Below are 14,914 nucleotides of genomic sequence, written 5' to 3'. Positions count from 1 at the left end.
TAAAATCTTAAAAGAAAAAATAAAATAACCGTTTATAACATAAATTGTTTAATTATATTAGAAAATATAAATTTCAATGTCTAAAAAAATCCCAAAATAATAAAATACAGCTATAAATCCTAATTATGTTACAACAAATAATCCCAAAAACCTCCAACGAACTAACTTACGGTTCCTTAGAAAAATTAGCCCATGAGCTGCAATTCATAGAAAGCTTGGCTTGCCTTGAAACATCCCTCATCAATCATCATATAACAACAAAGCCGACACTTTGTCAGTGCTATATTAGTCTTTTTATGCATTATTTCAGGGATATTTTAGACATTGTATCACGTGTGCACGATAAATACTTTATCTATTACCGTTTAATACATGGTATATCAATGTTCCAATAAAGTAAATGGAACATGTGAAAGTCTTCCAAAAATATATAATTTAGCGAGAAAATGTTTCACAGTGAATAATAAAGTATATATAATGAGTAATGACAGATGCCCGCCGCCCCTAATTGGAGCTACACTTCACTGCCGGCGTTTTCTGGCGCCGCAAAATGGCCTCCTTCCTCCGTACAGCTCGGAAGCTCGCCTCTTCATCCTCGCAGTACGGCCGCCTGAAATCGCCACCCTCCACCACTCGCAATGCTTCTGCGTTTCGCGCGCCGCCGCGTCCCCCGATTTCCGACAACAGCAGTAACCTCCTCGCCGGGAAAACCAACGGCGTTACGAGAATGTTGCCGTGCTCTGCGCCAATCTCCAGTAGCTACGACCGCAGATGGAGAACGAGAAGGGTTGGTGTGAGGAAGGGAAACGCCGCGGCGGTGGAGTTAGCGTTGAACTCAGTGGTTAAGGTTTTCAGCGTTTTGTGCAGTCCCAACTACTTGCTTCCATGGCAGAACAAGTCTCAGCGTGAAACCATGGGTTCTGGTCTGTCATCACTTCATTCTTTTTTATTTATTTATTAACATTTTTTTTTCTTTCTAAGAAATGTTTTCTGTACGGTGGTTACTCAAATGAAAATATTTTTATGTGAAGATGATAGATAAGATATGAACATGTGATCTGTTATGTAGTGTAGTGTAAAATTATTTAACGATTTTCTGCTAACATCTAATATTTTTGCGAGTTTTGTTTTCAGCTAGGTAGCTACTAGTTGGATTAGAATAGTAGAATGTAAATATCTTAACCCAAATAGTAGATGCTATGTTTCAGATTAACAAACTGTGTGGTTGCACAATCAACTAATCATGTATTGTCATGGTGTAAAAGATGTTAGACTCTATCTATGACAATCTTTAAAGCATACATACATGTAAAAAGTTATGATCCGTTGATAGAAAAAATCTCTACATTAATTGTAGAAAAGTGTGGCTTAGGTTATGAGTGTGAAGGTAAAATATGTGCATTCTTATCACCAGCAAGTCAAGGTGCAATTTCGACAATTCAAACTGGTGATCTCCAATAGGTAGCAATCTTACAAATGCACTGAGGCTCACTGTAAAAAATCTTTGCATTCATAATCTAGTAACTAAAATTCACTTGTTACTTGACTTTCATTCTTCATTTCTATGATGTTCATGGCAGAACTTAATTGAGATAGAGTTAAAACATTTGTGGATTCTGTTGATGAAATTAGAGGGAGACATTGAATGGAGGAATTGCCTATTTTTCTAGGAATCTGTAGACCTATTTCATCTTTGTGCTCTTGGCTTTCTTGCCTTTTAGTTTGTTTGGTGATTAATCATTTTTCTCTCAAAATTCTCCGTGATGGTGATGTAGGGTTTGTGATTCCGGGCAGGAAGATTCTCACGAATGCTCATGTGATAGCTGATCATTCGTTTGTGCTTGTTAGGAAGCATGGTTCTCCCGCCAAGTATAGAGCGGAAGTTAAAGCTGTTGGTCACGAGTGCGACTTAGCTATACTCGCTGTTGAGAGTGAAGAGTTTTGGGATGGTATGAATCCATTGGAGCTTGGAGACATCCCGTTACTACAAGAAGCAGTTTCTGTTGTGGGATATCCTCAAGGTAGCAATATCATGTTGATTAATCGTCTTTACATATTTTGCATGGGATATTGCATTAATGTAGCAGTAAAAGAATTATTTTTACTATCATCAAAAGAAAGAATGCGCAAAGAAGGATATTAAAATGTTCTCGTGAAAAGGAAAATGCAGCAGAATAATCAGCTGTCCAAATTTTTCTACTTTTATTTCCTCTTGACAATTTTTTTGATCCTCCAAAAAAATACTGAAACATTTCATAAATAAGTGGTATTAACTATTAACAGTGAAGTTATGCAAGGTATGCATTCACATATGAATTAAATAATTCACATAGCTTTTGGTTTGCAGGTGGTGACAACATTTCAGTCACTAAAGGGGTTGTCTCTAGGGTTGAACCTACACAATATGTTCATGGTGCCTCCCAGTTGATGGCGATACAGATTGATGCAGCCATAAATCCAGGGAACAGTGGTGGCCCAGCAATTATGGGCAATAAGGTTGCTGGAGTAGCATTCCAAAATCTTTCAGGAGCTGAGAATATAGGGTATGCCTTTCATTTTCTTCGACTTAATTAATATGGTTTTCAAAACAGCAGATTCATGAATCTCCTATTATGGCAGTTGTTTTATGATTTCCATGTATGCTAGTGTTGAAAAGGAAGCCATGACAAGAAAAATAGAATGAGTGAAAATTATATGTGAAGAACAATAACAGATAATAGATTTCACTGGAAATTACATGATAAAGTGCATAATCTTTAAATTATCATGGAGCAGTATATATTTGTTTGCCTGATCAAACATAAATGTTTCATACTAGACTACTTTCCTTTTCATATTGGATGTTGCAGTTACATTATACCTGTACCTGTAATAAAGCATTTTATATATGGTGTAGAAGAAAAAGGAAAGTATACTGGATTTTGCTCTCTGGGTTTGTCGTGCCAGCCAACTGAGAATGTTCACCTCAGAAACCATTTTGGCATGCAACCTGACATGACAGGGGTGCTAGTAAGCAAAATTAACCCACTTTCAGATGCACACAATGTTCTGAAGAAAGATGATATTATACTTTCATTTGATGGAGTGCCTATAGCAAACGATGGCACAGGTATGCTCTTTTCTTTTCTTCTGGATTTGTTTTCAACCAATGTTCACTGTGGATAACCTTTGAGCAGGATAAACATGCAAAATTACTTCCTTCATATGATTACTGTCTTTGCTTTATGCATTGTGATTATGAAACAAGTTAATAGCCAGAAGATTACATATATGCTGCAGTTCCTTTCCGAAATAGAGAGCGGATAACATTTGATCACTTGGTGTCTATGAAGCAGCCAAATGAAAACGCAATAGTCAGAGTTTTGCGGGATGGGAAAGAGCATGAACTTAATATCATTCTCAGACCTGTAAGCTACTGTATATATTATATCTTTATGTCAATGATTCTCCTTGTCAAGGACGCTTAACTTAATTCCCCATTCATATTTTGTCACTTTATTGTTAGACTTAACTAGTATTTAGTTGTGATGGAAATATATTGCTGTTAATATTTCAGCTCCAACCCTTAGTTCCAGTTCATCAGTTTGATAAACTTCCAAGTTATTACATTTTTGCTGGTCTGGTATTTGTTCCGCTCACTCAACCATACCTTCATGAGTATGGAGAAGACTGGTATAATACATCACCTCGTCGTTTGTGTGAACGAGCCCTGAGGGAATTGCCCAAGAAAGCAAATCAACAACTTGTGATCCTATCTCAGGTTAGCATCTTTTAACTCGCACATTCTTCATTTTAGTTGATTTCTGCATATGGATGCTGATGTTTGATCCGGGGAATGCTTCTATTAATTATATTTTACTTGTCTTTAAGGTTCTTATGGACGATATCAATGCTGGATATGAGCGTCTTGCAGAACTACAGGTGCCAATTTATTTGTTTATATAATCGACTAAACAGTTTAGTGTTCACATCAATGCTGGATAGTGGGATACGACTTGTACATATTTTGACCATTTATTACAAGTTAAGATTGTTCGCATGAACCGAACCTTTTTCGCCGAATATTTATTTTGATGTATGATTCTGATTCCCAGGTTTTGAAGGTTAATGGAACAGAGATTGACAACCTAGAACATTTATGTCAACTTGTTGAAAACTGTAGCACAGAGAGCGTGCGATTTGATTTGGAAGATGATCGTGTCATTGCCTTGAACTATGAAGTCGCAAAAGTTGCCACTTCTAGAATTTTGATGCGTCACAGAATACCTTCAGCAAAGTCTGTTGACCTTATTGATACACAAAATAGTTCACAATCTGAACTAGCTTCCCAATGTTGAGACTCTTAACAAATACTATTCATTTAGGTATCATTGCGTGATAGTTTCAATGCAAGGATCAGATTGATATTTACTTGGCATTGTCACACACAAGTTGAGAATTTTCATTTGTGCTATATGATTATATGAATTTCTACCCCCATTACCACAACGGGTATTTGCTCACTCAATATGCGCACTGCAATTGTTCACGAAACCAAGAGGAATAGCCATAAAAAAAAAAAAACCTTGGACCTTGACAAGGTAGTTGCGTGACTGGCTAGGTAAAATACCTATTTTAGTATTTTACTATTTAGTGTTTACATGAAGCCAAATAATAACCAACACCAGAATAGACTGCATAGTTCAACACACAAAAATTGCAGACAGCGAGTTTGCCAGGGTAAAAATAGTATAACTCTAGATTGGGAACACATTTAGAGAAACCGATGGGAAAGTAGTTGGCGGTCAATAGCAATGCAACATATGACAAAAGACAATGTTTGGAAGAATGCCTCACAATGTAATGTAATAATGTATCACTATATCTAACATCTCGAATATGTAAACTCCCATAGAAGGAAAAATAACAAGTTCTCAAATCTGTTGCAACATCGACAATTTCAACGAAGTTCAAACTTCCATGCCTAAAATTGCAAATTTTAAAATGAGCGAAAATTTTGAGAAGTGTTTCTTTATGCTTTCTATTCATTTCCCTTCTGATTTAATGGATCAAATGTGCAATGTCAAGAGAGCATAAAACAACACATCAATATTTCTAACAAGTACAATAATTCAAGAAAAGAAGGCAGTGAAAGACTTGGACCCGACTACACAAGTCATTAAGCCACATTACTAACGAATACAAGAGCTGTGATTGGAAAGATGCAGAGAAGTCAGACAAGAGTGACCCATTTCTAGAAACAATTACAAGCCTACAATGTATTAATCCAACTGAGCCAAACAACGATTGATAGTTTAATAAATACTTAGCAAAACCTCTTGCCTAGGTTCACCGCAAGATAGCTCTCTCAAACTCTCACCAACTGAGGTTCCGCTTCTGGCCAGATGATATGGTACTAACAAAAAAAGTACACACAATATTTGAAAACCACCAGTTCAATTGCTCGATGAAAATCTCCAAAATAACTAAACCAACCAAAGAAACAATATTTGCATCTTTTTCGGTGGATAAAATGCACACGATAGACAAATCACAAAGTACAAAAAACTTCAGAGTTCATCCTTCATTGTCCAACTCCAATCTTGCAAATTCAAAGAACACCATTGCCTTTATGAATAAAAAGTACCCCTAATAAAAGAAAAGTAATTTGGGCGTCTTCTGTCAAGAGAAAATGAACACGTTGAAAGGATTTAGCAACAACAAACATAAGTCTGCACAACTAACCAAATTACAGAAAAGATGAACTCATGGTAAGATTCATTTGGCCTATCTCCTTTCAATAACGATAGCTTACAAGTGCAACAGTGCATCTCCTTCTACTCGGTGATAGAGCAATTATGAATTTTGATTGATTGAATTTGACTTTTAAATAAACTACTGATTTGAAAATGAATCACAGTACATAACATAGCATTCACAAAAGGAAGAATATGAGAGCCAATCAGATAATCTTCCAAATCTCTACACTATCCAATTTTCTGCATATTTCAAATTAATGTTTCTACATTCTCTTCTGTTCTCTTCTTTTTTCCACTTCTCTTTTCCATCCAAAAGTCTGCGTGGATGTTTGATGTGAAGGAAAGAAAAAGAATATGTTTCCAGAAAGCCTTACACAATTTAAGTTCTATAAAAAGAGAGCAAATATGATTCTTTGTTAATATTTCAATTTCCTTTTTCGTATCCAAAAAATGGAAGGAAACGGAAACAAGTATCAAACTCCCATGCTTTTTCCCCCCATTTCGCAGTCTTCTGTTATAACTTATTCCCTTTCCCTTCCCTCCCTTAACGAAAACGCAGGCCAAGAGGAATGCCTCTGCTCACGTTTTATATTGCTACAGGATCAGAATCACAACACCAGGGTGTCGAAAGCACCAATAGAAGCAGAACATCATCAAGAAGAAAGTTACAACTTCAAGATCAGATTAAACAAGAAAAACCCTCCTAAAAGCCACAACCACAAGTCCACAACCACCCCCACACAATTGATAACAGAGAAAATGCAACTAAAATGATGGAAAGCTAGAGTCAAGTTCCCAGAATGATTTGATATGATATGCTATGCTATGGATAGTCGGTCCTATCACATCATTGATTCTATTCAATACCTATCTGCCACAGATTCTGACAAAATTATTCTAACTAGTAGCATTTACCAGCAACAATTGAGCCGAAAGCATGGGTCAAAACTCAACCTCATGGCTAACAACTTTAAGCAGATAAGAATAACAAGAGGAACAAGAACAAGAACAAGAACAAGAAGTTAATGGAAGCTGAATTATATACATACATCATCTTACTGCACAGAAGGAGCCATGTCATTATTTACTCAATAATAATCGTAATCATAATAATAACAACAACAATAAAAATGAGATTTGAGAGAAAATAGAACCGTATTATCATATCAACCTACAGTTTCATCCATTATCATCATCATCATCATCAAGAACAACAAGAAGAGAGTGATGAAGTTCATATAACAGTTCAAGAAAAGCTAAACATACTCAAATTCATCTTCCCTGAGGTGCGCGAAGAACTTCACTTTGCCACGTCCTTCAATTTCCGTAACAAACTCAACCTTATAAGGCAAGTTAGCAGAGATTCGCTTCCCGTTCCATAACCCTACGTACTGCTTGATCTGACCTTCCATTCCGTCGAGATCGAGCTCCGGAACCTTGGGAACATGATAGACCTTGAGCGGCGATTTCACCCTAACGCGCGCACCGACCTTGCTGACCTTGGAAGATTCTTCTGCTTCTTCGTCTTGTTGAGAAGAGAGTTGAACTGCGACCTCGCACCTGACGAGGCCGGTTAGGGGACGGCGCGTGGGGGTTGGGAGTGAGAGGGCGCGTGAGGGTTGAGGGAGTGAGAGAGGGTTCTTGGGGAGAATCATCCATGAAGAAGTGCAGTTAGGGGAGACGCTCACGGAGGATGAAGGCGAACACGCCCTTGTTAGGTAACTGCTACTGCTGCTCATGCTCATGCTCATGCTTCTTTGCTCAATTCAGCGCTTCTTTGCTGTTTCTTTTATTTTTGATTTATTGTGTTTGTGATTATTATGATTCTTATTTGTTAGTTGCTCCCTCCATTCATTTTAACCTTTTCAGCAAGCACATTTATAACTTAACAACTGCCTGTATACTTAAAAGTCAATATTATATAAAATAACACAAATATAATCCAACGACTTTTTCTACTCTGGAAAAGAAAATTTATATTTACTTTTGTCTAAATTGATACACATCTTTGTATTATAAGTGAAACTATTTTGTGTAGATTTTATATTTTATCTAATGATCAAAAGATATATCAATTTGTTGAAAATTCCTTTGTATTTTTTCTGTGTAAGAATAAAAGGATGTGGGATTCGCACGTGGCAGTGATGGGATATTGGATAATTTTCTGATTCTGGTTTTAATTCAACCACTCACTCCCAAAATACCAAAATTTAGTACAGTGGATAATTTACGTGATAATAATAAATTAATAATAACAGAAATCTCCTTTTTAGTTAAGTTTTCTGTAAACTATAATATGGTCTTTGGAAGGGGACACGTGAGTGATTTTGCAACACACCCACAATATCCATTATCCACCCGTTCGTCTATATCGAACTGATATTCTCCTAAACTCATGGTCTTTTGTCCTCATTCTTCCGAGATTTTCTTTGCTACGCATTGTTGTTCTTATCATACACGTTTGATTCTTTCTAATGATATTTCTAGTTTGGCAGAAATTGCTAGTGTCTATTATGATTGGGAATTTCTTTTATTAGTCAAATTCATCATTTTCTACTGCGTTTTGAAGCCAATTAGAATTCATAAATGGAGCCTCCTAGCTCAGTATATAAATTGACCCAACTTGCTGTCGGATAGTACCAACAATTGCCATCAAGTCACACATGAACCTGCCATAATATATTTATACTTTCAAGTGGACTACCCTTCACATAATCTACCACTTTTTCAATTCCCACTTTCTAATTGGATGGTATTAGTGTATTACCATTTTGGTAGGTTTAGCTACCCCTGCATTGCTCCGCAACCATCTGCTGAAGCTGGATTTGGAGAACTGCAGTCTACAAGATTTCAGTATAAACTTGAAATGTAGATACAATACAACTTTCCATCTCAGAGATTGCGACACGAGAATCAATGGACCAAACCAAGTGGAAGAAATGGGGAGAAATGCAATACATTCAGCGGCTTGTTGCAAGTAATGCACAAATGTGTTGTTTTTCTTTTTTCACTGAGGACAAAAATAAGGAAGACAGATATGCAAGCAACAACAGATACATATAACCGGAACAAAAATTTACAAAAAGCCTCAGCTGTTACAGCGAAGATAGGGAATTTCACATGGACAAATTGGGTATCTGGACTTGTATATTTAACAAAAGTACACGAGCTTCTTTCCAGAACCCATCAAAAAATTGAAAATGACTCACTGTTATCGTATACGAGAACGGCCAATTAGCCTGCACTGTTCCGGAAGCAGAGTAGAAACTACTTGTCCATTGAGTGGAAAAAGCTCACCATCAATACCACATCCATTATGAGTGTGCTTCCCTGACTTTATCCTCACAGACTTTACCTGCATCCAAACAGACAGTCATACAATGAACAAATACAGAAATAATAAAAACCAGGACAACAAGACAATCCGGACACTAAAGAACCTAACCAGATAAAGCCAACCAATCTTTTTTCATGACACAGCTCAGAACTAATAGCAATTGTTGACTGTAGTATTCTAAATTTGATTAGACAAAAGCAAGCAAAGATTGGAACATGGTAACCTTATTTAAAGGCAACTCTACCAGTTAATCACCACAATAATATGCAGTTTTAAGAACTAATGATGTGTATAATGCAGTCTAAACAATTTCATTTTAAAAAATATTAATGCAAATACCTTTACATATTCAACATATGGCAAGGAAAGGTGTCGACCCATCTGCAGAAGTACAAAAAATCTCAATAGCCGCAACCTTCCAACCCCATGAACCAAGAGCATATCTAGTGTGTTGTCATCAAACTCGGCTTTAGGAGCAACCACCTGTGAGCTTTGAACAGTTCTACATGCATGGTTGCAAACCAGAATGCCAAGGAAATGTCCCTTCGAGACAACCCATTTGTCTCCAAATCGAGGCACAACCTCCTTTGTGGGTCCTACTTCTGTATCATCTGGAGGCCCTGGCAACTCAATTGGGTTTTCTACATCCCAATTAGCCTCGGGATCCCACTTTGGTTCAGCATCCCATATAGGACCTGGATCAGAAAGTGTTGATGATATATCCTCTCTATCATTTGTCCCACCGTTGCCCCATCTAGAGTTATCATGTGTAGTGGTCAATCCAGTCCATTTATCATTCCTTGACTTAGACCTGGTTCTTGGCCAGTTTGGTGTCGTTGATAGAGGCAGTTGAGGATGAATAACTTCAGGTTCTGATGTTACATTCCCTCTTCCAGACGACAAACGCTTTGACTTTGGATCTATGCCACGCACCAATTCTGAAGGTTCAGTACTAGCATGAGTACTACTACAGGTATCCATGTCTCCACCAGACAGTCGATTTGGAGTCATTATTGAGTCAATACTTGAAAGACTAGATGCTCTGGGCAATCCATCCTTATTCGATCTTCCCATGACGTCTGTATACAGATCTGCAATATCAACTACTTCCCGTTCACCAGACAGCTTTCCTTCTCTCTCAGTTTTTGATGCTGGAAGATATTCAACTTCATAGCTGTACCGCGGTAAGCATAAGAACTTGAGGAATCCAGCAACAAAATACCGCAGTGGGCCAAAGCGCTGCTGATACTTTTCAGAAAGTTCCAACACTGTAACATAAAGAATACACAAGTACATAAAGCCAATTCGAAAGTGGGCATTACTGATTGTGTCAGACAACGATCTATCTATCTTCCTAAAACGTGATTTCTTCACTCCCTACCCCCAACTCATACAACCACATTTTGATTAACTGTTGAGGATTGATCATGTGTATTGCATATATTAGCACAAGGCAGGACAAACATGACATTGACCATGCCTCAAGCCCAAACAGCTCTTGCATCAACGGCCCATCTTTAATATAAAAATCATTCATGAACTTTCTATTTAATAGCTTAAGGTTTTGGAATGGTTGGATCTCGATACAAATCATTTAAACCCAGAGGTGATTCTAGACACACTCATAAAAGAAACATGTTCGGAAAAATATGGACCCGAGAGTATATTAGCAACAAGAAACAAAGTATCCCAGAAAAGGTAACACAAACCAAGCCATTTCCCTATTTTATACTAAAACTTCAGCCATCACCAATAAGAAGTGGATTCTCAAACAAGAATTATGCAAAGTAGTAAGTTTTGTAAATGGCATTGACTTACCATCACTAACAAAACCATAGTATGAAACTGTCAATCCATAATGAATCTTATTACTCTGAATCCATTCGACAGCAAAAACATCTGTAGCAGTAAGGCCCCCCTGAAGCAAGAAAATAGAATGAATATTAACTGCAAGGATATATGGACTATTAAATAAATCAAAAAATCTATACGGATCAATGTCTATTTGTCTATTCCCAACCTGTAATATTCGAATTAGTTATGCCCATCAATTATTTGAGATCGGAAAGAAAGAATGCTACCTTTACAATAGCCATTGCTGCAGATACTGGATCTCTGACACCAAGAACAGTCCATACCAGAGAGTTATCAGAACCAGCTGGTATAATTCCAATGGGTATCGATATTCCTTCCTTTTGATTGTCTCTACAAAGGAGACCATTGAGAACCTACAAAATCAACCACAATATATAAATAAATAGCATATATATTCACAACATGTGCATATATTTGTGTTCTAAACCATGAAAGAGAAGTTCAATTTCTGCAATGAGCATGACTGAAAATCCTTGTTTAAGAAGCTTTATGGTTTATGAATGGCTGTTTCATGATAATACATAGTACAATACCACATTTTTTAAATGATTTCCATGTATTCATGAATAACTGGTGAAACTCTAATGGAAGGAAGATTTTTTGTTATGGAAAAGGTTAGTTAAAAGTAATTAGTTATAATCGTTTAGTGACATGATTAGTATATATAGAAGTGATAGGGTGCATAGTCATTTCAGTAAAATTTCTCTAATATCCTTTCTATCTTGTAATTCTTGATAATTCTTCAAGTAACACCAGAGACAATAAAATCTTGTTTACTTCTAACAAAAAATAACCATAATAATTTGTAGTTTTTCTTCTATTAAAAAGTAATGTGCTTTTCTCTTAACGGAAGGAAGAGTAATCCAATAAAAAATCATATTAAATCTAAAGACAGAACTTTAAAAATACTTTGTGAGAAACTTATGCTATTGAGCCACTTTAGATTATTAATTCACTTTAGTTCCCATGAAAAAGTTAGCAGGCTTCCTATCACTAATGTATTTGTAAGAATGACTAACATGATCTACAAGGAATCCAAGACTAAAGTGGGCAAGGACACATTGTAACCGATACTAACTAGCAACCAAGTTGACAGAGTACAGAAGGGGAAGAATTTCTGATATGATATGTGTTGATAGAAGAGAAAAGTACACAGATCAGAGAGATTAGCGAATAAGTCACCAAGAGAATTGTTGGGAAAGAAACACGCCTCTTGAATGCCATGATTATCATTGTGTTTCTTACTTTCTTTTCAAAGACATACTAGACCCCACTGATCTAATATATCAGTTTAGAGAGAGGGGAGACACATCTCAGTTTCCCCATGCTGGCTGTTAAAACCCTACCATTAGTATATTTAGATATAAAAGTGCTATTAGCACTGGGATGAACAAGGAAGATAACCAAGTGTCTTCAATCAGTCCTAGACAGCTTAGAATCTAGTCGTAGATAATGTTCAAAAGGCTTTTAGGAGAAAAAAACAGGCAATAAACACAAAGAAGATACTAATTCCATCAAACAAACCGGTAAATCATCAAAATAGCCTGCTGACCTCATTGATTATCCCATCACCACCAACACATATTATTCCTGAAAAAAAAACACCAATTTCAAGAACAGATAATAGTAAAAAAAAAAATCCACAAAGGTGATAAAGAAAACTATAATCAATACATATTTAAACTGTAGAAGACTGTACCGTCAGGGCAGGTACTGATGTCCACAGTTGATGCAAGCTTTTTAGCATGACCAGCATGTGTTGTATTGACTACCTCCAATCTAAACCCAGCAAGCTGTCATAGAACATGCCAAACATAATAAGTAGGAAATTATACATGCTGCATTGTCCAATTGTATCTTATATATAAAATGATGCACATACTCCAACCATATGGACTTAAGTATTCTGATAAAAACAGATGTGAAATAATAATAGTTCAAGAGTAATATATTGACAGAGCAATGAAAAACTATATAAAATATAAATACTAATATTATTATCAATCTTATAGAATACTCTAGTGTTTTATGCAGTAAACTTTGAAACTTCATATCTAAATTTGGCATCGCATACCATGATAAACATAAGTGCACCAACAAGCCTATGCAGCTTAAACAATCAAAGAGTATGTCATACCTTAAATATTGGTTCCACAATATTATGGAAAACTTTGCTAGAACGGCCTCGCCCCGAGCGTGGGTTTAAAATTACGAGCATCTTAGGTGGGGTTTTACATCTAAAGAGCAATTCAGGAGGGGTATCAGAAGGAAGTAATTCTGAAGAAGCTTGCTTCTTTGAAGACACTAAAGGGTGGGGAAGACAATTCACAAAACACTGTTGATCTGCAAATCCACCAACCCATTGAATTGCCTCTTCTTTGGTAGAAGCAACAAAGCGATAGTCCTTGCGACTTCTTTGAGCTTTCACAAAACAAGAAAGGCCACACGAAGGCTTTTTCAATGGGTATGAGTGCACCGTGAAATGTCTGAGACCAGAATAATAAGAAACCTGTTTAGAACATGGACTAAAACTAATTAGTCAAATATATTATCTTCCCCTAGCAACCAAATAAGAGTAAATAGCAAACATATTTGATCCGACCATCCATCTCACACTAAAAGCAATATATTACCGAAACGACATCATCGAGGTGCAGCACATGTGATCCCCAAACCAATGCCTTGCTTGTTAGTTTGGCATCCACAGCTTCTTGGTCAGTAACCTCAAGAGAAGCAAGCTGAGAACCACTACTACTATCTACAGCAATCTTTCTCTTATCCAAAACAAGCTTCCCAGAGTATACAACATATCCTAACAAATCCGACTTCTCGTCTCCTCCTCCTCCACCACCACCACCAATATCAATTCGATGTTCAAAACCCTTGCTCATATCCTGATCATCCTGCCGCCCCGTCACAGGGGCACCACTGCCAACCTCCCCACTCCTCCTCGAAGCCTTCGCTTTGCTTCGCTTCTCCGGGAACACGACTGGGGACTTGTGCTCGGCCGTTCCAATTGGGGAACACAATCCCAGCCGGCGCAGCGATTGCTGAGGCGACGAAAGCCTCAATGGCGCCGGCTTATTACTACCACTACCGTTATTGTTACTACTACTACCAGTGGAATTCCTTGAAAGACTCCCACTCCTGTGCATATCCCTCATACTACCATCAACCTTATTAATCCCACCACGCAGGGGATAACCTACATGACGCAGTACCCTAGCCACACTTTCTTGGGGCGAATTCTCCCCTTCACTCTGATAAAGCTGCCAGATTTAGGATTTAGCAGAAACTAGGGTTTCAAGATTCCAAAATCAACTTCCCTTTTCTGTTTTTCAGCTACTGTTCAGCTCAGATCGCGAATCAACGATCGGATCTAAAACCGAAACTACTAACCATAAGAAAAGCAAATGAAATTCCGCAATCGAATCAAATCAGCTCACTCTCTCTTCCTGTTTCTAACCCTAAGCTTCTGACGTCGCGATTTTCAAGGAATGAACGATAAATTGAAAGTTGGAACAGGGGAAATTGAAACGAGAAATTGAGGAGAGAGTAAAAGCAAAGCGAAGCAAGCGAAAGGAGTGATTAGTAATGTGAAAGGAAAAGCAGAAATGTGATAGTTAATGAAGAGAGGAAGAGAAAGAGTGAGTGAAGATGGAGATGGAGATGGACGGTCAGGATGTCACAGGCTTCAAAACGGAGTCACCAGTGTCTTAGTTTCTGTCTTTCTTTCTCTCTTTCTCTCTTTCTCTCTTTCCATTTGCCGTCATTGTGGTTTGGTCTGTGGGTTTAGATTGGTTGTTTCTGACGCACCAAAACAAATCCATTTCCTTTTTCTTTTCACTTTTTTATCTTTTTCTTTATTTATTGGTTTAACTTTTTTCATTTCAATTTAGTTTAATTTTAATGCGTTGAACACAGTCCTCTCTAATCGTAGTTATTCTTTTAAATGATCGAATAT

The 14,914-nt window shown here is 37.2% G+C and overlaps 3 protein-coding genes across 3 annotated transcripts; 1 reads left to right on the top strand and 2 right to left on the bottom strand.

Moving 5' to 3' along the window:
• Positions 453–4,502, top strand: LOC107644576 (protease Do-like 10, mitochondrial). Its single transcript, XM_016348465.2, has 8 exons — positions 453–923; positions 1,776–2,021; positions 2,348–2,543; positions 2,850–3,109; positions 3,280–3,407; positions 3,557–3,760; positions 3,871–3,921; positions 4,095–4,502. Exons 1-8 carry the CDS (start codon positions 551–553, stop codon positions 4,335–4,337), a joined length of 1,701 nt encoding a protein of 566 aa, XP_016203951.1. The 5' UTR covers positions 453–550; the 3' UTR covers positions 4,338–4,502.
• Positions 6,751–7,661, bottom strand: LOC107644575 (ferredoxin-thioredoxin reductase, variable chain). The gene has a single exon (XM_016348464.2). The coding sequence runs from the start codon at positions 7,487–7,489 to the stop codon at positions 6,995–6,997; it is 495 nt and encodes a 164-aa protein (XP_016203950.1). The 5' UTR covers positions 7,490–7,661; the 3' UTR covers positions 6,751–6,994.
• Positions 8,670–14,767, bottom strand: LOC107644574 (sphingoid long-chain bases kinase 1). Its single transcript, XM_016348463.2, has 8 exons — positions 13,584–14,767; positions 13,088–13,459; positions 12,650–12,743; positions 12,503–12,540; positions 11,157–11,303; positions 10,894–10,993; positions 9,415–10,343; positions 8,670–9,093 (listed from the first exon to the last, which is right to left on the bottom strand). The coding sequence occupies exons 1-8, from the start codon at positions 14,112–14,114 to the stop codon at positions 8,950–8,952; spliced, it is 2,355 nt and encodes a 784-aa protein (XP_016203949.1). The 5' UTR covers positions 14,115–14,767; the 3' UTR covers positions 8,670–8,949.

The sequence above is a fragment of the Arachis ipaensis genome, chromosome B05 (genome assembly GCF_000816755.2).
Source record: "Arachis ipaensis cultivar K30076 chromosome B05, Araip1.1, whole genome shotgun sequence".
NCBI lineage: Eukaryota > Viridiplantae > Streptophyta > Magnoliopsida > Fabales > Fabaceae > Arachis > Arachis ipaensis.
The sequence above is the reverse complement of the archived record's forward strand: the minus strand, read 5'-3'. Positions and strand labels throughout refer to the sequence as shown.